We start from the raw sequence: 24,789 nt of genomic DNA, 5'->3' as shown, positions 1-24,789 counted from the left end.
ACCGAGCTGTCATCTGGCAGGCTCGCGGTTTCTCCATCAACAGAGGTGTTCTTGGAAGGCTATGAGCAATGTCCTGGTTTTCCAAGTCTCCATGGTTTGAGATGTCTTGTTCTAAGTTAGGTTCTGTGATAACTGACTGAGAAGACATCATCAAGAGAGTGGGTTTCCTAGCCGTGCACTTAAAAAGCCTGATCTGGAAGTTCTCACCTGTACTGAGAGAAAAGCCACAGGGTTGGACTGAGGCTGTCAGGTCAGGACATTTGAGCCCTGGCCTGAGGCCTGATTCCCTGCCAGGGCTCATGGAGAGTTGTGAGGATGAATGAGATGATTACTATTTCTCCACTGCATTGCTGTTGTTTCTTTATCCAAGATTATTGACTGCGGGTGTGTAGGTCTAATTTTGAGGGTTTTGTTTGGTTCTTTTCCAGTGTCACAGCGTGTTAATTACTGTAGCTCTATAGTAAGCCTTAAAGTCAGATCTCGTGTTAGTACGGCAACTTTGTTAGTTACCACTGCGTTTGTTGGCTAGCTTGAGTGATGAGTTGGGGCTCTTTCCCCAACCTCCAGTCTCTCTCCCCTTTAGAATCAGTTTGCCAAACACAGAAGAAAACTTGTTAGGATTTTGGTTGGAATTCTGATGAATCACCACAATGTATTGGAGCTAGGGATGTAGGTAAAGAGCGCAACACTTGTCTAGCATTATAAGGCCCTGCATTTCAATCCCCATCTCTGCTCAAAAGAATAAGAACTGCTAGCTTGATGGTATTGACTCTTGGAGAGACAGATAGGCTGCTTCCTAAAGGAGGTAGCCTTGTGTGGGATGAACATGCAGACCAAAGTTCAACCCCCAGAACCATGTAAAATACCCAGGTACGGTGGTATTTGCTTATTAACTCCAGCATTGGAGAAGTAGACATAGGAGGATCCCTAGGGCTTACTAGCAGGCATTCTAGCCTAATTAGTGAATTCCAGGCCAAGTTTTGAGAGCTTGTTTCAAAATATCAGGAAAACAGCATCAAAGGAATGGTAACAAAGATTGCTTTCTGGAAACGCATCATCCGAACACACTTGTGTACACACTTGTGAACACACACAATGACGTATATACACAGAAACACACATATTCACACATACACACTTGTACATAGACACACACATACACACACATATAAACACACATATACATAAGTACATACATAAACATAACACACATATACATATATTCACACACACTCAAAAAAGACAGATAAGCAGGTCATGAGGACTGAATGATATGAAAACCCTGCACAAGGAAACCCAGGGGAGGCCTTTTGATCTGGAGACATTTCATTGGAAATCTGAGGTGATCTGGAAGACAGCTTTCCAGGACAGGAGACAGAACATGCCAGGGGCTGGAGAGAATCAGTGTTCATAACTGAAAGTTTATAAGCTAGGGCAAGGAAAAGGGACAAGGCCCTAGATGCAGAAAGACAAATGATATTATGACATTGGCTAGTATGTGGAGAACTTCAGCCATTGGTATGCTAGGGGGAATGTGACTTCTGTTACGTAATCCAGCTTCTCTGTCACTCTGTGGGTGAGACAGCCTTTAAGGGGGCAACCAAAAAAGCAGAGACCAGTCAGACTATATGTCAATCTTATAGAGCCTGGAAGAGTCCAGGGATAGACAGATACCATAAACCCAGAGGAATAGAACAGAATGTCCATAGTCAGAAGCCAACTGTAGCCTGGGAGGATCAGACCCAGCATGGTAAAGGTTTTCTGCCCTTCTTTAATATACCAAGACATTACATTTTAGCCAGATGACCTTTAATCTCAGCATTTGAGATGCTGAGGCAGGAATATCACTACAAGTTTCAGGGCAGCCTGGGCAACATCTTGACTATAAACAGGGTTAGCATTTATTTTATAGCACTTACTGTATGCCAAGAACTGGTGTAAGTGCTTTGTGTGAGTGCCACCACCCTCCTTAGGTAAGAACTGTTCTTAGTCCCATTGAAATATAAGGAAACTGATGCTCAAATCACGGAGACAACTTGTAGAGCCAGGATCCAAATCAAGTAGTCTGCGTACAGTTCCTCCTCCCTACCCTACAAAGAAGGGCTTAGGGTTTTCATACTACAAAACTCTCATAGCTGTTCCAGACAGAAACCGAGAAAGCTTGTCCAGATACACCCTTCAAGGATGGAGGGATGTGGAATAGGCTGTCCCGGAAAGTGAGGAACCACGTCTCCCACGTTCTGAACAGGCTGTACCTGAGCCACTTCCCTCCAGACCTGTCCCAGATTCTCACCTGAAGATACTGAGCTGAGACAAGGCCTTTTGAGGATCCAGTTAAATAATCAGCCAGTGACAGAGAGGACTGTTTCAGAGGCTCTGTTGTTTTAGATATGCCTGTATGGGAAGGCAGGAGGCAGCAAGCACGCTATGGACTGAGCCATCTCTCCTTGTCTTATTTATATTCCTTTATAGCACATGTATCATTGCCTGTTACATTCCTATTGCTCTTTTTATTGAAACAGAATGTCAGTTCTAAGAACAAAGGCAGTATGTACCATTGCATCTCTCCATCAGTCTGTAACACACAGTAGCGATTTAGTAAGCATTTGTCATGTCCACAGTTTATTTACTTCTGTAAGTTCTTTTCATTGGGTAGGAGTCAGATACTGGTTTCTGTTTGTGTCTTCTCTCTGGCGTCATTCTGACTATCACTCTTGTTTTCCCTACTTGGACGTTTGGATGAGTGAGTTTATATATGCATGTATGTCTGTATGCATGCATGTACTTATTGTTTTTCAAGACAAGGTTTTCCTTTGTAACCTTGGCTGTCCTGGAATGCATTTGGTAGACCAGGTTGACTTTGAACTCAGAGATCCTCTTGCCTCTGCCTCCGGAGTGCTGGGATTAAAGGCCTACGACACCACCACCTGGCTTGGATGAGTTTATTTTTTTAAGAATATCACATGACTATTTTTGAAGACTTAGTAGCTGCTAAGTCCTGTGAATAGTCTCTTAGTTGTAATTAGCTGACACCAGCCTTTGATACAACTCATCTTTGAGTTTATTACTATCTGGAGAGCATGCGCCTCTGTGATATTTTTAGTGAAGAGGATAATTATTGAATGCCTTTATTCAGGACACCTTTCTTCAAAGTTTCTAATACAACATCATTTTCAAGAATGCTAAGACTGCTTGGGACAAAGAGCTTAGAACTTGTGTAATTATGTCTATGGTCTATGGAGCTAAGCTTTGGAGTTTCAATTCCATGTTAGCCACTTACTTCTGTGTTGTCTTTGACAGCTGTATATTCTTTCTCTGCTCAGTTTCCTTGTAAATGAAATAGTGGCATCAATCCTATCTTTTTCTTATTATTATGAGAAGTAAATATGATCAGGTATCTAGTGCCTGGTACTTAGTAAGTACTCAGTTGGTCTATGACATCTCTGCTTTATTGATATTAGTATTAATGTTACATTCACTATCAAAAGGCACAGTGCTATTCAATTAATGGAAATAATACTGATAATTGCCCTTGTTATATGTGATGAGCACAGTAGGACTGTCATACTGAACAAGTCTGTCCTGGTGGCACATATGCCTCCCTTCCCTGCAGAACCTCAGTGTGATGATGTTTGTCTCCAGGTGATCAGTGGCTGGGATGTGGGGGGGGGGGGGCTTCCAAGATGTAAATTGGCTTTGTGAATGCAGAAAGAAATGCCCATAAGCAAAATCCGGAGGGCTAATCACATAAACATAGTTCTTGAATCTGAGCTGGTCCACCATAGGTATGAAGATATTGCTTGAATCCCACATGTTTGTGGGAGAATGTTGAGAGGAGGTAACTGTTAAAGACTCTAGGACCTGGCTCAGTAATGATTTGTTCGAATACAAAGACCATTGTTGGAGCCTGCAGTAGGATGTCAACCTTCCATCCAGTCTTCCTTCTCTTTAGTACCCACGAATCCATCTGCAGATAATACTGTAATTGAATGGTGTTGTTGGCAGTGGAAATCCAGCCATGTGTTGCCTAATTACATCCTTGTGGACGGGCACGGAGCAGCCGACATGGATGCTGAGTTTACATAGGGCTTTACTGTGTGGATACACAGTTCAGTGGCTGCTCTGCCAGGCCCCTCTTGGCATAGGACTAGAGCCCCATGGTCAGGACACAGGGGGCTACTTATTCCTCTTTGCTTTAGCAGAAAGTTACCCATGCGACTATCTCTAAGCTGTACTTATTGATAAGAGATAAAGACTGCTTTAGGACAGCTAAGAAACTGGTTACCCATCTTCTGGGCCTTCTGCCAGCCCTGATTAGTGTCTGGCTTCGAATGAAGGAAGAAATAAAGATTTCATGGGGGTGGAAAAGTTCTGTCAAGGCTGAGATGGTTCCTTTGGCCCTTGAATCTCAGCCATGGGGGTCATGGCTGAGGATGTGGCTGTTATCCTAATATTCATTAGCTGGTCCTGTCGGCTCCTCTGCAGGGCATCAGTGTAGCCAGTCATTAGTAACAGCGCTCCGCCTCTACTGCCGCTTTCCCATCCAGGATTTAGGTTGAGAGCCCTGTAACAGCTTTATTCAGAAGAAATTTGTAATCTGGGTATATGGCAGCACATGTCTAACCCTAGTACAGAACAGGCTGAGGCAGGAGGATTGTGAGTTTGAGGCCAGACATAAGAAGATATACTGTTTCTAAGTAAAATACATACATGCATTCATATATAATCCTAAAATTTTAAAATCATTTGTGTGTATGTGTGTGTATACAGATATATGCATTTTTACATTTATATAAAGAACAGTATGACATCAGTGTCTTCTATTGCTCTCAAGCTTAATTTTTGAGACTGGGTCTCTCACTAAGCCTGGAACTGACTGGACTAGCTGGGACAAGTCTCTAGGTTCCTCTTGTCTCCTCCAAATGCTGGCATTCCAGGTGTGCCCACCACATCTGGCCTTTTCTGTGGTTTCTGGGGATCCAAACTCAGGCCACCATTCTTGTGTGGCCAGCATTTATCAACTAAGCCATATCCTTAGACCCTGTACTGGCTAGTTTTGTGCCAACTTGACACAACTGGAGTTATCACAGAGAAAGGAGCATCAGTTGGGGAAATGCCTCCACGAGATCCAGCTGCAAGGCATTTTCTCAATTAGTGATCAAGGGGGGAGGGCCCATTGTGGTACCATCTCTGGGCTGGTAGTCTTGGGTTTTATAAGAAAGCAAGCTGAGCAAGCCAGTGGAAGCAAGCCAGTAAAGAACATCCCTCCATGGCCTTTGCATCATCTCCTACTTTCTGACCTGCTTGAGTTCCAGTCCTGACTTCCTTTGGTAATGAACAGCAATGTGGAAGTGTAAGCTGAATAAACCCTTTCCTTCCCAAGTGCTTCTTGGTCATGATGCTTGTGCAGGAATAGAAACCCTGACTAAGACAGCCCCCATCTTGTTTTCTTGAGACGAGGTCCTTTACTGATTGGTAGGGCTGGCCGGCCAGCAAGCCCCAGGGCTCCTCTTGCCTCTCTCTGCCTCCCTGGTGCATGATACCACGCATAGCTGTTAAGCGTGTGCTGAGGCTGGGATTCAGGCCCTTCCTTGTGCTTGCCCAGCAGGCACTTGACTGACTGAGTCGTCTCTGCAGGCTCTGTTTTTACTCACTGGATAACCTGTGCCTTCTTTACATTTGGATTAGTCTTGCTAGAGATGATCTTTTTGTCACTACTCTGAACCAGCTGCTTTGGCTTTTATCAGTCAGTTACCCCATGTGTGTGCTTTTCTGTGAATAGTTACATATGCATGTACTGATATCTCTGCACCACACATCTATACTTTCTTATCTGGATATAATTTCTTTGATATTTTGTCATCTTCTTAATTTCTTAGATGTATCTCTTCTCTATCAGAATATCGCCTTAAAACAGAAATGATTGTATATATTTTAAATTGATTCTACCTTGCGTTTGGTTGCAGTTACCTGTGGCACTTACTACTGATGTTTGCTTGATGGATGGCCTAGACCACTGCTACCATTCACTAATATTTTGTGTGAGTTCATGGGCACACGTGCAGGGATTTCTATTTTCCTATTACATTCACTTGTACGTGTAGTTGTTTACATTTTCTCTGTCCTTGGTGATTACCCTTGTCCTCTGGATCTCAGCACCCCTAAGACAGTTGCCTTTTTATTCATCTGTTCTGTGTGGTGCTAGGGATTGAAGCCATGCCCCGTGTATGCTGGGCAAGCACTCAGTTACTGCCTCAGCCCTTAGATGATGGGCTTGGCTCCTGGAATTCAGGCATCTTAGATAATTACTGGATTGTTTGTGTTAGGGTTGGGGTTCCAAACCCAAGTTTTAAAATTGGCTTTAGGGCTGGTGAGATGGCTCAGTGGTTAAGAGCGCCAACGGCTCTTCCAAAGGTCCCGAGTTCAAATCCCAGCAACCACATGGTGGCTCACAACCATCCGTAACGAAATCTGATGCCCTCTTCTGGAGTATCTGAGGACAGCTAGAGTGTATTTACATATAATTAAAAAAAATTGGCTTTAAAGTTGATTGGCTGTGAGGTGGTTGACTTCTGAATCCTGCCTTTATACAGAGATCTTCCATTCATTTTCACCTCTGCTCAGTCCTAAAGGCATGTCCCCTTCCCTCAAGTGGCCCACTGAAAGACAGACTGTAGGAGGCTAAGCAGAGGCTCCGCTGATGATGCACTGATCTCACAGTGGACCTGACTTCAGTTCCCAGCACCCGAGGTACACTAACAGCTTCTGAGGCAGCTACTGCCCTCTTCTGGCTGCTGCAGGCACTGCACTCACATATACAAATCCTCACATATTCATACCTACATACATATACTTAAATGTACACATTTAAGTTGTAAAGCAAAAAAGTTTGGACTATAGCCCACAGAGAATTTGGCAGTGAATTATAGGCCAAACACTAACCCAGTTGCTTTTACTACAGAGGTTCTGAGTTTCAAAGTTTCCCTTCAGTTCCATGGCTTTGGAAGTCACATGAACTTTTGTATCTACGGGTATCTTAGGAGTTTTTCTCTGTGTAACCTGTTTCATATGTCTGCCCAATGGCTGTCAGAGTTCTGTGGGGTTCCTTAGTGCATGGCCCTTTCTCCTTCTTTAGACCAAGGAATGGCTAATCACAACTCTCTATGCATCCTCTGGGTTGCCTCAACTGCACCTGTAAAGTCTAAAGTCCTTGATCCATGTGAGGTGACACATCGACAGGCGTCGGGAACTAGAATGTAGACATGGGGTCAGGTGGAGTGAACAGTTCATACAGATGGAGATGACAACATTAGTTCTGCTGTATTACTGACTTGAGAGGTTGACTTGACTTGAAGCTGTGATTAGGATCATAAACATTGTCTGTTATGCATACCCCTCCCCCAAATACAAATTGAACTTAGCCTCTGGCTGTAGACTTCACTCTGCTGAAGTAAACTGTTCTCAATTTTCCCCAAGGGTAGTACCAACATTTAGAAGATGGCTGGCTGTGGAAAGAAACGGTGAATTCTTTTAGCTAGTAAGAAGAAACATTCTTTTTTTGGGATGAGGTTGGGGGTGGGCAGTTTTTTGTGGGGTGGTGTCATTTGACAGAAGGGAGTGGAGAGGCAGTAAATGTGGCCCTAGTGGAATCTACCTTTTCCCCCGTGGAAGTGGAAGTACTGAAATAGGGATGTTTTAGTCTATCTTGTGCTACTTTAACAGAGCACTTGAGACTGGGTGACTTATAAAGAAAAGAAATTCCTCACTGTTCTAAACACAATCATAAAATTCCAGTATCGAGGATGTAACCCAGCAGCCTTTCAGTTTGTGGATTGTGACTTATTTAGGGGTCCAACCCTTTCACATGGTTGCCTAAGATGATTGGGAAACACAGACATTTATGTTATAATTTGTAACAGTAGCAAAATTACAGTTATGAAGAAAAAAATGAAATTTATTTTATGATGGGGTCACCACAGCACTAGGGACTTTGTTAAAGGCCTCAGCATTAGGGAGGTTGAGAACCACTGCTGTAGCATCTGATAAGGGACAGGGACAGCATCTGTGTCTCCCCATGATAGAAGGCAGAAAGCAAGAACATCCCAAAGAGGGGAAGGAGTGAGGGCAGAACTCAGGCTTTTATTAGGACTCACCCCCTCAAGTCTATGCATGAAGGTGGAGTCCTCACACATTTAATTGACTTTTCCTTCTTCTGTTCTCCCTTCCCCCTTTCCTTTTGATATTTTGTCTTCCCTTTCCTTTGCTTTTCCTTTTTATTTCCTTTTTATTTTTTCCCCTCTCCCTTCATTCTTCCCTTAAAGTTCCCTTCCTCTCTCATCCCCCCCCCTTTTTTTCCTCCCTTCCTCCTTACCTTTTCTGGAGATGAGGTCTCATTTTATAATTTTCTTGCCACATTCATTTTATAATTGTCTTGCCACAGCTCCCTAAGTATGACATCCCAGGCATATGACACCACACCTGGCTCCTAATTATCTCTTCAAGATCTCACATTTCAATATTTGTGTATTAGGATTAGGCTCACATGTTTGCTTATTTTGTAGATAGTGATATATCTTCCAGATTGGCTTTGAACTCTCACTGTGGTTGTGGATACTCTAACCTTTGCTTTTGTAGTGCTAGAATTACAGGCATGGGCTACCATATCCAGTTTAATGCTGGGGATCAAATCTAGGGCTTGGTAGCACACTACCAAGAGAGCCATCCAGCCCGATGATGAGTGTCAAACCATATGATCTCGTTCTGAGTTCTTGGATTTCTCTTGGGACCTCCCATGTAGCTTGGTATATGGTAGGCTTGGAAACGTGTTCTGTATGTGCATGCTTTAACAAAGCCTTCTCTAGTGAAAGGAGACATTGATCTCCACCTCCTTTATCAACTGATATGTTTTCACTTTATGTCTGGTTGTGTCTGCCTGGTTTATCATTTCCTGAGAGAGATGAGCTCGATTCGTATCTTTACCCAATATGTGATTGGATTTTCATATTTGTTTTTGTATAGGATTTATATTTCTGAGCTGATGAGTGAGATGGGCTGTGATTTTCTTTAGTAGCAATCAGTGGGTTGCACAGTTCTGGGATGTGTGAGAAGGCACTGTTCACCATTTTCTCTAAAACTTGTCCCAGCACTCTGTCCTTCAAAGTGAGTTCCTCTTTTCTAGGCTAAAATAAATTGTTAGACTAGTTTGTTATACTAGTTTGGAATCGTTTGATAGAATTATGAAAGCATTTGGCTTGCTCTTTTTTTCTGTCAAAAGGATTAGAACAGTAATACAGTTTCTATATAAGATTATTGATGATCATTGGTTTGTTACAGGATTTTTGGGTTCTTATAGGGTTATTGCTAATTTTTTATTTCTTCTTTGGTTGTTTTTTAGAAGTTTGATCAATAGTTTATACTATTCTGATGTATAGTACACAATATCATGACATTCATTATTGTTTATAGTTAATATATACTAATAAAAATTTGTTATTAAGCACTATTAACAAAATCTTGTACTTCTGTTTTATCTTATCCTCAACAATTACTTGAACATTAAATAAATTAAACAAAATAACTATATATTAAGTTTGGGTTTTGCTTCTTTTTTTTTTAATTAGATATTTTCTTTATTTACATTTCAGATGTTATCCCCTTTCCTGGTTTCCCCTCTGAAAACCCCCTATCCCCTCCCCCTGCTCACCAACCCACCCACTCCTGCTTCCTGGCCCTGGCATTCCCCTATTCTGGGGCATAGAACCTTCACAGGACTAAGGGCCTCTCCTCCCATTGATGACCGACTAGGCCATCCTCTGCTACATATGCAGCTAGAGCCACGAGTCCCTCTGTGTGTTTTCTTTGGTTGGTGGTTTAGTCCCAGGGAGCTCTGGGGTTGCTGGTTAGTTCATATTGTTGTTCCTCCTATGGGGCTGCAAACCCCTCCAGCTCCTTGGGTACTTTCTCTAGCTCCTTCATTGGGGACCCTGTGCTCCATCCAGTGGATGGCTGTGAGCATCCACTTCTCTATTAGCCTCTGTACTAATCAGAAACCAGCATTGGTTGAGTGACCTTCTAATACAGTAGTCTTCACTTTGGCTTCATCTTAGAATGCCTGAAAACCTTTTAATTACCCTAGATCACATCTGAGACCAATTGAATTCAGTTCTCTAAAGTGGGACCGATGCATCTGTAGTTGGCAAAATTCCCCCTGTGGTTTCTGTAAGCATCGAAAGTTGTAAACCTTTGTGCTAACTTGTATTCCCTAAGTAGTGCCATGTTATTTGAGATAATGTGTCCCAGAGAGAGAAACTTGTTTTTAGCCTGTGAATAGAAGTTGGGTCACCTTTTTCTGATAAATAATTTATATACATAGGCGCATGGACTGTTAATCTATTGTCTTGTTCTGTTGACCCCAGGATTAAGGCAACACATTCTCTTATTTGTTGTACGTGGTTTTTAATTTTGATTTGTGGTTGTAATTTTGTGTAGGAGGTGGTCATCTGCGGGAAACTGTGCCTGTGTAATGATTAGCCGTAGCTGTTGTCCACTCTGGATCATTGTGTGTACTGTGTACTGATTTCTGTTTGGGGATTTTTTAGGAAAGAATGCAAAATAGGCATTTGGTCTGCACTTGTGGTATGCAGAGACCTGTGGTTTGCATTTTTCACAGTGTGTGGGTATGTATGGCTTTACAGACATGCCCGGGGCCCTGCAAGTTTCTCTGCTGTGGGGAACATTCTCAGAGCTCCCTGACTTCCACTCAGCATAGCTGCTCTCCCCAGGCACAGTGGCCCAGCTCCAGTGCGGGATCCTTCCTCTGGATCTGTGCCAGAGCTGCTCTAGAATCAGTGTGAACTTATTTCACCATTCTGTTTGGAGTTTGTTTCCAGTCCCCAGGGTTTTACTTCTCTTTCAAGCATGTCTCTGAGTTGTGGGCTTGTTTCAGCTTTTCTGTTTGTTCACTGTGAGTAAAGGGGACTCCTGGTGGCCTGGTCTGTCTGCTGGCCAGGAGACCCCCTCAGGCTTTGCACGCTGTCCAACAGATCATGTGACCCAGCCATAGATTTCTGAGATCGCTTGAAAATATACCAGTTCTTCACTTGTCACTTCCTGTGTGAAACAAAGCTCATCAGGGCTCAGTATCTATTCACTCGCTGCTTTACTGTTTGAAGAAGGGCCAGAGGGCTGAGGAGATGGCTTAGTAAGTAAGTACATGCCGGGTAAGCATGAAGATGTGCACTCTGATCTCCAGCACCCATGTGGAAGCCAGGCATGGTGCATGCACCTGTAACTGCGGTGCTGGAATTGGGGAGGAGGAACAGTTGGATGCCAGAACTCACTGGCTGGTGAAGCCATGAGCTCAAAAACAAACAAACAAACAAACAAAAAAAAACAAAAAAATAAAAATGATGTGGACAGCATAGCAGCACACTTGAACACATGTATGCATACATGAATACCACACACACACGCACACACACACACACACTTGAAATCTCTTAGCTGATGTTGTCTAATATCCAGTATGGATTTAGAAAACATGTTTCAACCTGGAGTACCTGTGCAAACTAAGCCAAGTTGCAAGCTCTCACTTCTAAAAGTGATTGCCATTATTAAAAGAGTTACCCCCATACATACATATATAACATACAACACATATATATGTTTTAATATCCATATGTACATATGTACAGTGTTTTGCCTGCTTGTATGTCTGTGTGCCACATGTATGCTGCGCCCATGGAGGCCAGGAGAGGGCATCAGGTCCTTTGGGTCCAGAGTTAATAGACGGTCAGTGTGAGCGTTGGGAATTGAACCGGTTCCACTGTGACAGCCGCCAGTGCTAGCTCTTCACCCCCTTAATCAATATTTTACAAATCAGTATATGGCTCCATGTTTCTGGTTCTCTGGACAGCCATTTCTTTTATGTATACTATGTATACATAAAATATATACATACATGTATACTATGAATTATACTTTTGAATATTCTAGAAGTAATTTAAATTCTCACTTAGTTGGTGGTTTGAACCTTTCCTTTTTCAGAATTAGCACACCACTGAGATCATTATTATGTAGGAATCTTTGATGCACATCTGCTTATATTTTCTTAGATTAGATTTGTAAAATTGAAATTTGTTATTAAAAAGGTATGAATATTTTTACAGTATCTTGCCAAATTGCTTATTACAAAGAATTTGTGTGTCTCTGAACAGGTTCTGAGTGTTCACACTATCTGCTTGTCAACAATGATCATTGCATTTCCAACGTCACTAATTTTATTAGTGAAAACTGAATTACCATTTTTAAATGTTCCATGAACTATCCAGAAAACATTTTATTTCTATACTTTAATTTCCTATTTGTGTTTTGTGTAGCTGTCCTAGAATTAGCTGTGTAAAACTGTATGCCTGTTTTGTGTGGGAGAAATGAATTCAGATAATTTTTTAACTGATTCATAAGATGTCTCTTTATGAAGGATCTACTTCTGTTATATTATAATTGTTATGCGTGGTACCTTCAGTCTTGTTTTTTTTTTAATGTAGCAGAAGTTAATGTTATATAGTCAGTGTGCAGTGCTTTGTTATATTTTGCTCAGTTACCATTGTGCTTACCAAATCTTAATCTAATCCAATTTTCATCTATACCTTTATACTTACATTTTAATATTTATATATAATCCATGTCTCTAAAATTTTATTTATATATGTGGTATAAAATATCCAAGGCCACACCATCACATAAAGTTAGTAAAAACCTCTATATTTTCAGTCTCTCTCAGCCCAACTCATTGTCTAGTTCCCTGTATAAAACTCTTTGCAGTTAGAGTGTGTGACCTACAGGATGGCTTGGTAGGGAGAACACTTGCTGTGCACACCCAGTGTCCTGAGCTTAATCCCTGGGACCCACAGTGGAAGGAAGAACACCAGTATCCCCAGATTACCCTGACTATTGCACTTGTACCATGGCATGGGTGTTGTCCACACTGACACACACACACACACACACACACTTTAAAAACAGAAAGGGTGTGTATTGCAGGGTAATGATTGCTGAGCAATTGTGTGGAGATTGGAGGGCTTGCTGAGTTTCTAACCATTTTCTCCCCTGAGGTTTGGCTTGTGCAGTTCCTAGTCAGCTCTAACTGGATCTGTAGGAAAGTGCTGAGCACGTACCAGGGCATGGGTCCTTGCTCTGTCTTCTAGCTTCCCAGAGCCTGACTTGTTTGTGGATTGTGACCCATAATTCCCTCTGTCATACATTTTCAGAAGGCAAACTGGCAATCAGATTCTGTGGTAATTGTTTCCTTCTGTATGGATTTTTTCCTTCCCAAACTGCTTGGCAAGGATGATGTTGGCTTCTAAAAGTAAAAGGGACCAGAAATTAGATGGCCATAGTGACCCACCAGCTCTCATTTTCCAGGGCAGTCCTAACTTTAGGTGTTTTACCCTATTGGCCTTAATAATCCAAATGCCTTAAAACAGGATCCTTTAAACTACATTTTACAAATTATCTCTAATTTCTGAAAGCACAGACATCCTTTGTTAGACTGTGTGAGGTCAGTTTGGGCTTTTCTGTAGTTGAATGATAGGGTGTAGCAAGACAAAAACCAGACCTATTTTAGACATACTAAATTAGAAGGAACTGACCCCACATCCCAGATCTCTGAGGGAATCTGGGCACTTATTTTGTTCTCCTGTAGCTGTTCCCCTGAGTATTGTGTAGTCATTTGAACGATTTGCAATGCAGCATCTAATGGGTGCTGGGAACTTAGCTCTGCCTGGCATAGACTCTGCTCTCAGAGTCTGTGCAGCCCGTCATGGGGAGGTGGGCTGTGGACATGCATAGAACCACTACAGTTTTAATATAGCAATGTCCCATTGGAGCATCCAGAATGATCCTGCTTTGCTATAATCCATCACCACAATGAGTATAGTAATCCTTTTAAATTTTTTTTTTATAGTATACTTAGCTGTCCGTTACTGTGTCCAACTAACCCAACTAACTCAGGTCAACCTTTGCCTATAATTCCATGAGCGTGGTAATGTTCCATAGGCATGGCTCATGTTATGTTACCTGGGATGGCTACTTTGGATTTGGGAGGGCCTAGGATGGCTTCACTCACAAGTCTGTCACTGCAGTGAGATGGCCAGTGACAGTTGGGTACCTACAGGATAGCTGACCTTTGTTACAAGGTGGTTTGGCCCCGAAGAGGAAGAGCAGGAGCTGTCAGTCCTCTTAAGCCCCAGACCCAGCATTGGCACAGTCCCTTAATCCCATGAGCGAATGGGAGGAGTTTGGAGTAGCCAACTGTGCAGTGTAACACTGACTCAGAAGGAAACAAGTACATTTGAAAGATGAAGAAGTGGGTCTCGTTGACTTTGGTCACCCGTGAGGGCTGTCTGTGTTTTATCAGTTGTATTCATGTGTGACCTTTGTATACCAGGCTCAATGGGCTGTAGCTGGCTCTGATGGACCTCTCTTCCTACCTTTGCAGGTCAGTATAAAGATGCTGCTGCCATGTTCCCATGGTGAGGTAGGAGTAAGCTTCCAGTTGAGAAGTTCACTGTCTATGACATCTACTCGTCTTACCAAGGTCTCCACCTCTCTTCTGTTCCAGGCACTAAAACAGCTGCAGATTTTAGTGATGGTACCTGTGAGCCTGGGCTGTCTCCTCCAGCCACCTGCTTGAACTCCATGCCTGTGCTCCATCTCATTGAGGACCTGAGACTAGCCTTGGAGATGTTGGTGCTTCCTCAGGAAAGAGAAGCCCTCCTGAGCCAGGTCCCTGGCCCAACAGCTACCTACATAAAGGAGTGGTTTGAGGACAGCTTGGTGAGTTGGACCATGGCCTGATAAGGAATTGTGGGACACGTAATGATGCAGCAGTGGAATGCCACCAGTGGCCAGAGCTGAGGACTTCTCCCTGCATCTCCCAGCCCTATCTTACTTTGCATATAGCTTTGGGTACATCACTACTGGGTGGTCCTCAGCAGGAGTAAGAAACCTAGTCAAGCTATTTAAGCTACTCGTTCTGCCTTCTTGTGGTCTTCAATAACTCCGTTCTGAGGTGAGGAATCCAGGGTCAGATAGACACCCCTAGAATTTTATGTGTGACTTACTGGACTCCCTCAGTGGAGTTTTAAACCATAACCTAAAGCCTGCTTGCTTCATTAGTTTCTCTGTTTCTGCCCATGATTCTTGCCATATAACTACTTTTTGTGCACTAAGTATAATTGAGATTTACTTGTCTTTTTATTTAGTTTTTTGTGATTTCTCTTGGTCAGGTCTGGAGACTAGCTGGTCTGTAGGGGAAGGGAATGAGGGATTAATCTGCAAACTTGCTATAGCTTTAGTTTATCCAACTTCTTTCCCAAAGAGGCAGGTCAACAGATGGAGAATTCATATTATCTAGGAATGTGTAAGATGAGGAGCTAAACTGGGATGTGGCCATTGGAGGGCTGTGTGTGTGTGTGGGGGGGGGGGGGATGGGAAGCCAGAGAAAGAATGAGAGGGAATGAAAGAGGGGTGCACGAGTGTGGCCACCTAAGCTCAAATTGAGGTTGAGGGCTGGGGTACAGTTTTCTAATACAGGGCTCTAGTGCTAGAGCCCTGCACACCTGCTCAGAATTAGAAAACGTTCGAGGCAGGGACAGGGACAGGGACATCAAATTGGGAGGGAGAGTTTGATGTTGGAAGTTGAGACATCCTTATCCATAAATCATGTCATTTATGATTAAACACCCTCCATCCCAGATGTCCTAGCCTCCTTTCTGTTCTAGCAGGATATGTCAGTGTATCTCATCCCATGACTTCCTCAACAATGAACAGTCCCTCATTATCTTCATTACGTGGGTTATTCAATATTTTCATTACATAGGCTACCTGCCTGGTGCCTTTGTCATGTACCTTGTGCCATGTGTCAGTGTAGTAGGCAGTATAATGGTCTCGCAAAGATGCCTTTGTAGCAATGGGCAGAACCTGTGAATATGTTTATGACCTTAAACATGAAAGGGAAGTAAGAAGATAGAAAACAGTTTCAAATGAACTGATCTTAAAATAAGGCATGTAGCTTGGACTGTCTAGGCAGCCCCATGTAATCACAAGAGCCCTTGTAAACATATCCCTTTCTGTTCTCTGAGTTCTTTCATGTGTCTCCAGAGCCTTATTTTTGCTGGCTCCCTTACAGTTCTTTCCAGAACCTTACCAGCACACAGCCAGGAGAGTCATTGACATTTCTTTCTGAGTAGAAGTCCTGTCTGCCCATAGCTCAGCAGTTTCTTGTCTGTCTTCTTCACTGTAAAGTTTACAGTGAACATGTGTCCCTTGGTCATGTTATATGACTGTGCCTCTGTTTATGCAACAGTCTTTCTAATATTGACATTTAGATTATTTTAAGTCTCTCACCATATGTGGCATTGCTGTAGTGACTACCCTTTTCTGGCTCTAGGACTTTCTAGAAGTATAATTGCAGAGATCAACTAGGGTCATCATTTAAAATCTACAGTGTCCAGTTAAAGTTGATTTTAGATAAGTAGTGGGGAAGCATGATCAGGTATGCCCTAAGCAGTTGGGTAAACCCAGCAACCATAATCCAAAAATGTTAATATGTTTAAGCCTTTGATACATTTTTCCAAATCTCTTTTCGGAAGAATTTCTTTATCTTTGTTTTCATTGGTTGAGTTTGAAGCAAGTCTTGCCCATGTTATCCTGAGGTCAGAAATAATCACGAAGATTAAAAAATGGCTTTAGCAGTTTCATATGGGGAAAAGGTTCACTGCTGTTTTGGCACATTTCTATCTTTAGTGAAGAAGGCTAAGCTTTTTTCAAATTTGCTTATTAGTATTCTCTATAGTTTCTAAGCTTTTAATTTCATACCCTGCGTGAAAAACATTCCACATATATCCATGGTCACATATGAATTATTTTACTAGTATAGTTAAATGATGAAGGTAAAATGTTCTAACGGTGGAAAGGATGAGTTCAAACATAATTCAAAGTGTTCTTCCTCCACACCATGATACCACCTTAACCCTCGGGCAGGTCTGTTCTGCCCTCTCTTCAAATCTTGTGCTCAGTTTTCTTTGATGGTTTGGTGTTGCCACATTGAAATGACTTTTTATTTTATTTGAGTGTATATTTTCCTAAGGGCTGTGCTTTCAAGCCTTGGGGTTTTAGAAAACTAGTTAGCGCTACGTGGGTCTCTTCCCTGTAGCCCTACAAAGACCTGACTTAACCTCACATCACATACCTAGGCGCCTGCTTCTCCATCTAGTAGGTGTGGCTGCTGTGTTGCAGTTCACTCAAATTCATCAGTATTTTTAATGTGTAGCATGAAAAAAATTCATTAAAGTGTTTTGGGGAAATATATTAAAAACAATTATGTTACACATTCAGTTGATGTGGTACTTGGCGAAGCATCTTGTGTTCAGGTTTGCACAGTTTTTAGGGACAGATTATTTCAGGGATGGCAGGAATCCACTGCTGAAGATAGGCTTCCCTAAAAGCTATTGCATTCATAAATCTTTTAGAGTAATTATTCCCATCAACCACCTATGAATGGTGTCCTTTTCAGGGGTCAGAAGTTCACATAAACATTTCACGAAGCCAGAGCTGCATGTTAAGGGCTTGATTCTGAGCAGAAAAGGCCTGTCTGCTTTTCAGGTCTGGCTGACCTAAAGTCAGTTTACATTCTGGCTCTACACACATTCCACACTGGGTCTTCCCTGTACAGCCACTAAATTCAGAGCAGTGAACAGGTCACTGGGTGCTTTAGAGTGTTCCTTTCAGGGAAAGACTTGCCACACACATTTTGGCCTGTTTGGCTAGGAGCTTGTGAAAAAAATGAGATTTCAGATCAGACATTAAACTATGTTGAAGTGATTCATTAAAGTTTAAGAAGGTTTGCTTTAGTCACTGAGACTCTACTTGATTTTATTTTAAAATTCCATTTTGTTTTAGACAGGATCTGTGTTTCCTTTCCATGTAGACCAGGCAGGTCTTGAACTCATAGAAGTCTTCCTGCCTCTGCCTCCTGAAAGCTGGGACAAAAGTCATGTTCCATCACACTTTTTTTTTTTTTTCTTAAAGACTCTGAGGTAGATTAGGATTAGCGCTGGAAGGAGACAGGCAGTTTGATGGACCCGTGCCTCCTTGCTCAATACAGACTGTGCATCGTATGCGTGTGTTTGTTCCATTATCTTCTGCAGACAGACTGGTTCTGCCACATACCTCAAAGCTCCTGTTTTGTTGGAAGGTTAGCCTGAGACTGTCCAGCTCTGGCACATAACATCGCTATCTGTTGGGGTGCTTTCTCCAAGAAAGCAGTGTCAGCAGTAGGGCTTAACTCACTAGAAACCTATAGAGAGGCTGGGCATGCCCATGTGAAAACACTGGCTCTAGATGACTTCAAAGGCTCTGGCTCCTCCCACATTTCTGTCTTACCATCTGCTGGCGCTGGCTTTTCCTTAGGTGTGTCCTTTAATGGCTAAAGAAGCTCAGGTGTGGCTATACAGCTCTGTCCAGAGTCGCTCAGTTTCTTTTGATCAGTATGTCCATTTTTATTTATTTTTAATTAAGAGATGTTTTTTCTGAAATCCTCCAGCATTCTTCCTATTGGCCTGGTGGCCAAGATGCTACTAGAGCATCAGTGGAGGCTGGGAAAGAATAATAGGACATTAGACCAAGAACAAGTTGGGTACCCCTCATCAAGACATCTAACAGTTTCAGAATTGGAGAATTTTAAATTTCAGGGTTTTTGAAACTTTATTTCACATTTCTTGATTAGGTATGCTTAGCCAGTAGATTCTATGTAAATGATGATGATGATGATAATAATAATATCTTTTTTAAAAGCAAAACCAAAAACAATTAAAATATCGCTAGTCCAAAGCATTTCAGACAAGGAAAGTTTACCCTACATTGACTTCAGTTTGTCTTAAGTAGTCCAAGGTGAGCTGGGGCCAAGCTTGCAGAAGGTGGCTGCTGTCAGAAAAGAAAAGAGTGGAGGAAAAGAACGGCCCCTAGGGAAACGTCCCAAAATGTCTTGAACACACACGTGTTCAACAAGTCATTTCTATGTTTTCTTCTTATATTTTATTTTTGATACAGGCTCTTACTAGGTGTGCACCTAGTTTTAGGTGATGCTGACTGTCGAACTCAGGACCTCGACCGTACTAGCAAACACTTTATCAGCTGAACCACATCCTCTTTACTCTCCTCCATCAAAATAACAAAACAGAACCTTAAATTCCCAAAGCAAAGTGTCTCATTGACCTGCTAAATAATGTTAGAGCTAAATCTTCCAGGTACATAAAAGTAGGTGCCAATGAAATAGAAATGCAAAACTTTAAAACAATTATATTTCTTTGTGTGTGTGTATGCCTATTTATGTGTGTGGGTATGTGCGTGTGTGCTTGTTTATGTGTGAGAGTGTGTGCATGCCACAGCATGTATGGTGTATGTGTGTCTGTTCATGTGCCCAACATGCATGTGGAGGTCAGGGAACAACTTTGGGTGCTGGTTTTCACCTTCTGCCTTGTTTCTAAGACAGTGTCTTTCTTGTTTTTCACTGGCTGATACCCCAGGAACTCCCAGCCAATGAAACAAGGGATTCTCCTGTTTCTCCTGCCCCCCCCCCGCCCCCATCTCACCATAGACATGCTGTGATTACAGTTGCATCCCACATCTGGTTTTAGCATGGGTTCTGGTGATCTGAACTCAGGTCCTCAGTCTTGAACACACAGAAAGTGCTTTCCCTCACTGAGCTGTCTCCCTGGTCCAAACATAAAGCTTTTCAGCAGAGCTGTGGATTAGCTAGCCTTGTGTTGCGGTGTTACAGGACCCCTGCTAAGAATCACCAAGTGCTGGCCAGAGAGGAAGGGTTGTGCCATGCATGAGAGAGAAGTTTGCTCTCCTGCTGCTGGTGTTCTCCAGCAATGCTAGTGTCAGACACCATAGGGTCCCTAAGATAAAGTGCTTGGTTGAGATGTAGCTTTGGGTGTGGGGGCATCGCTGCTGATTAGAAGAGGACAAATTGACTAGTACTGGACCTGCCTTTTCTTTATGTCTTAGAGGACACTCCTGGTCCTGCCGCATCAGAGTTGATAGCTGGGTATGTCTGAGCACGGGGCTTGTTCCTGCAGAGCTGAAGCACTGCTATAGCAACATAGCCTGCAAGAATCTTGGTCATATTCTTCCAGGATGCCTCAAAGAGCAACAGACTTGCACACCATAAATCACTGCTGAGTCAGTTTCTAGAGTTTCTAGAGCTCTTTGTTTTAGACCCTTGCCCTGCCCCTTGGCAATGTGTGGGATGAGAAGTGGGCTCTAGGCTTAGAAGGGCATATGTAGGGCTCTCTGATCTGGGGTTAGTGAAACAAGGAACAAGAGGTTGGGATTTCCTTGGTGTCTATGTCTGAATTCTGGGCCTACTCATGGAGAGTGGATTGACAAGGCCTTTGTACAATTTCTTGGAGTCCAAGGCATGCTGAGGCTGCCTGCAAAGGGGATTCAAGGAGGTGCTTCAGTTCTATCCTGTATGCAGCAGAAATGTTACCTTCAGGAGATAGGACTTTTGTCCTTTATGTTGGTGGTGCTCACAGAGGATGCAGCCAGAACCCCTGAAAGTCTGGAGCAGTCTGTCTTGTGATTGAATTTGAGTTGGTTTCCAGATAGGGCAGCTTCCTTTTCTTTGTGTTGTGCTGATGTACAAGTTGATGCTGTTCAGAGGGTAGAGATATAAGAGCTTCACACCAGACAGTTCTGAAGCCAAGAAGAGAGGTGTTTCTTAGAGGCCTGATAGGTAGCACAGGCAAGAAAGGCTTGGTGCCACTAGATATGCTTCTGAGACTTCTGGCTGCACCTCAAGAGGGCTTTCATGTGGTCTGCGAGGGGCGTGTCTACTTTTCCATACCTGCTTGGTTGGCTGGGTAGTTTTCTTGATGTGGTCAGCTTGGCTGTGTCTGGAGCCTTCTAAAGAGATTAGCCATCTAGAGTGCCATGTTTGACTAGGGGAAGAGACACATTTGCTAGTGTAGAGCTGATGTGAGCCCCAGAGCCAGCAGTCTTCCAGATGGAGCAGCTCTGGTTGTTCCTCTAACATTCTGTTTACACCCCTCTTCTGCCAGCAGCTGGTATAGCCTTTGGATACTATGGCTATGGGCCAAGGAGATCCTTGGTGAAAGTTCAAGATGGAGTCAGAGAGGGAGCAGGGGAACCCGGCAACAGCAAAGCGAGGGCAAGTCAAGACAGGATTGTAGGATGTGAGCCAGTGGTTGGCAGAGATGCTTGCTCCAAGAGGCTGCTGTTACACTCTTTGGAACTGGAGCACATGCGCATCCCCAATCCCCACCCTGGGAGCCCAAGCTTCCTTTGTAATGCAGCAGGTGTCCAGGTCAGCTAGCCTAGGACCTGGAAAGCAAGCTGAACCAAGGCAAGGTGGGGTTAGGAGGTAGAAGGACTTTAAAAGGCCAATGCTTGGTCCTCTTCTGTACCCTGAGACTCAGTTTCCTACTGGAAGTGATATCAGTTTAGCTTTGGTATCTACAAGATCTGGCCTAGCTAGCTAGCTTAGCTCCTCCTTTCTCCCCCTTCTTTCCCCTCTCTCCTCTCCCTCTCCCTTTCCCTCTCCCTTCCCTTCCCTTTCTGCATGCATGCATGCATGCATATATGTATTCTGGAAAAGGGTTTCATGTTCAGGCTAGACCTTCACCTCACCGCACAGCTACAAATTAGCTTAAAGTTTTGATCTTCATGCTTCTACCTCTAGTGCTAGGGCTATAGGCCCATGGCACCATTCCTGGGTTATGTGGTAGTGGGTATGCTAGGTTTTATGTATGCCAAACACTTTACCAGCTGAACTGTGTTTCCAGCCTCGGGGATAAGCATTTTGTCCAGTGTTTTAGTTTTACTCTGTGGACTGGGGCAACAGGCCTCCCTTAAAATAACAGCCTTGGTCTTAGTCCACACTTCTTAGTTTTCAAAGTGGAAATAGTTTAGGGAGCCTCAATAGAGGCCTGCATCTTAAGAACTGTGCAAAGACCTGCCCCAGCTGTGCATTCTGGGAAGCCTCACATAGGATATGTGTGCATCTCTGAAATCTTAAACCCATCAATGCAGGCCCTCTCACATAGCTTTTGAGCTAGTCTTTCAACAAAGAGAAAGGCCTTGGAAGGGGCCTGCTTTTGTCTTGTCACTGATGGTGGCTCCTGCTTTTGTCTTGTCGCTGATGGTGGCTCCTTCCATTGCAGTTCTTCAGACAAAGCCAAAAGCTTTTCTCTTTGCCACATTCACTTTGCAGTTCTTCACTTGGCCAAAGAAGCAAATCTGTTTTCCATATTGGAAAGCTAGAGGTGGTTCAGGAGAGGTAGGAGAGAAAGTTGTCTCATGGGCTATAAAACACGTGAGCTTGGGTTTCTCTAGCCATAGGATTCATTTCTCTGTCACTGTTCTCCAGCAGGACCAAAATACAGGTCTGGGTATGTTTATACTGAACATTTTTACATTGTTTTGTTTTGTACATTGTACAAAACTACAGGCTGGAGATTTGTAGGGAAACCTTTCCTCTGTTTTTTTTTTTTTTTTAAAGAGAAGATTGGGATGCCATTCAGTGGGTTATAGCTTCATAGTAGTGTGCATGCTTAGAATGTAGGCAGTCTTGGGCTTGATTGTCAGTGTACACACACACACACACACACACACACAAATACACATGCACATATGGGTAGGAGGATATTTAGTTTTGTAGAACAAAAAAGGCGCAGCATATGTGAGCTAATTTCCAGTATGTGTTTCGTACCTCTCCAATGGCAGGTGTTGTGTGTGGTTCAGTGAGCTCTCAGAAATAAGTAGGGATCAGTGTCCTCCCACCCCAATCGCTGGGCAGGGCCTAGTGGACAGTGTGTAGTGGTGGTACTTCATCCATGTGCAGTACTTCGAGAAGCCAGTAGGTGGCAGGCAGCGACAAAAGCTAGAATGTCTGAAGGCCAAGGACTAGGAATCAGGTAGTAGATTTTATAAGAGAAAATAGTTTGAATTTTTTTTTTTTCTTTCTTTTCTTCCTCCTGTGAGATTGCTGAGCAGTGCATCTGGCTCTGTGAAAAACAAGAGTTCTTTCTCATTTTCTTTAGGAAACAGAGGACAAATAGCTGGCAGGGCAGGGTCCATTGTGGAGCTGGGACGGAGAGACAGGCTGCTGAGGCCTGCGCTTTGGAGCATACATTTGACCTTTCCTTTGTTAGTGGCAAGAACACCTCTCCAGGCTCCTTGACCTTTTTGCCGTGGCCCAGGAGGAAGGTTCTTCACATTCCAGGAGGCATTTCCTGGGCCACATGGTGTCTGTCTCGTGCCTCGGGGGCTTATGTACACAATTTTCCTGGCATCACAGCTAACATTGAGGGACTCTCAGTTACTGCAGATTTAATGGCATTACTTTTTTTTCCCTTGGGTGTTTTTTTTTTTTTTGCTTCCCCCGCCTCCCTAACTAAGCAAGTAAATTCTGGCAATCTGGATCCTTTCAGGACCTGACCAGAGAGACTATTCCAGCCCGCAGGAACCAGTGTTTATAAATGGCCAAGAATGTGCAAACACTGGTGAAACGGCAAATAAATCTTTCCCTCTGAATTTCCTGCTTCAGGCCCAGGGGACGTGGTAGGGGGTGTTGCCAGATTACCTTGACTTGGGGTGTAAGCACGTAGACACCCACTTGCCCTCAGCCCACAAAGAAGGCCTGTGAGATAGACTAACCCCAAGCCTTCTGCCCCTTTAGCACTGCTGCGGCCAGCCACAGGATGCCTTCTCTCAGTTCTGACTTCTCTGAGAAACTTCTGGAAGTGGGTTTTTTATTTTGTACTACTTCAGGTGTGGTCCTGGGACCAGCCATGTAAGTGTCTCCCTGGAAACTTCTTAGCAACGTGCAATTAAATCCAGGCTCCATTTCTACCCCGCTGGTCCAACTTGGCATTTTCCCTACAAGCCCCTCCAACCCAGGCAACTCATTATAGATGGGGAAGCTTAGTACTATCCCAGAGGCTGGTGAGGCTGTATTTGGCCGATTGCCTGTTTATTATGCCCTTGGATCAGCTAAGAATGATTTTCACATTTTAAAAACTGATCAAAACCCACAAGACTATTTTATGACGTAGAATGATAAAAACATCAATTTTCTGCATTTATAAACGAGGTTTAAGGGAAGCTCAGTCACAGGTTAGTTAGCAGTGTCTGTGACTACTTTCATGCTACAGAGAGCAGTCAAGTGTGATAGAATTGGTCTCTTGTCCTGACGCCTCCTGCATCCCCCTGAAGGAGCATTCTCAAGCTCAGGCCAGATGAAGCCAGGCTGCTCCTCTTAAGGTGTGTGTGTGTGTGTGTGTGTGTGTGTGTGTGTGTATTGTGAATATTATGAATGCACTTGTGGGCTTATCTGATTTATTAAAATCTGTGGACCACCAACAAGTTGGCCCTGACCAGGATGACCTTTGAGGTGGGTGTGGGGTAACTGGGTTCACCTGCAATACTGTAGGGAGTTCTGGCTGAGCACTTGGGGATGTCTGAGTTGTAGGTACCTAAAGATCCTGTTCAGCCATCTCAGTTTTCCCCAACCCAGTCCCTCCTGCCAGCCTCCTGTGCATGCTCTGCTCCAGGTCCTTTGGAGTGTGAGTTTTGTGGACTCGGGGGTTGAAATGAAAGAAGTAAAGCATGCTGAAACAGTTAGATTCAGGCAAGAGCTGCTGGTTTTGGACATATCAAAGGGCCAGGAGTTTTACTGAGCTCTCCCGCTTTCTCCCTCTT

General features: G+C 43.4%; 1 protein-coding gene across 1 annotated transcript in view; it reads left to right on the top strand.

Annotated features, from left to right (window-relative positions):
• Window positions 1–24,789, top strand: part of Ppfibp2 (PPFIB scaffold protein 2) — a 148,112-nt gene that overhangs the window by 40,970 nt on the left and 82,353 nt on the right. Inside the window, 1 exon segment of the mRNA XM_029479474.2 lies at window positions 14,621–14,835. Within this exon segment, the coding sequence (XP_029335334.1) occupies window positions 14,621–14,835 (215 nt within the window).

This window comes from Mus caroli, unplaced genomic scaffold (genome assembly GCF_978045245.1).
Source record: "Mus caroli unplaced genomic scaffold, Mus_caroli_1 scaffold_8, whole genome shotgun sequence".
Lineage (NCBI taxonomy): Eukaryota > Metazoa > Chordata > Mammalia > Rodentia > Muridae > Mus > Mus caroli.
Note: the sequence above shows the minus strand (reverse complement) of the source record. Positions and strands in the feature narration are given on the sequence as shown.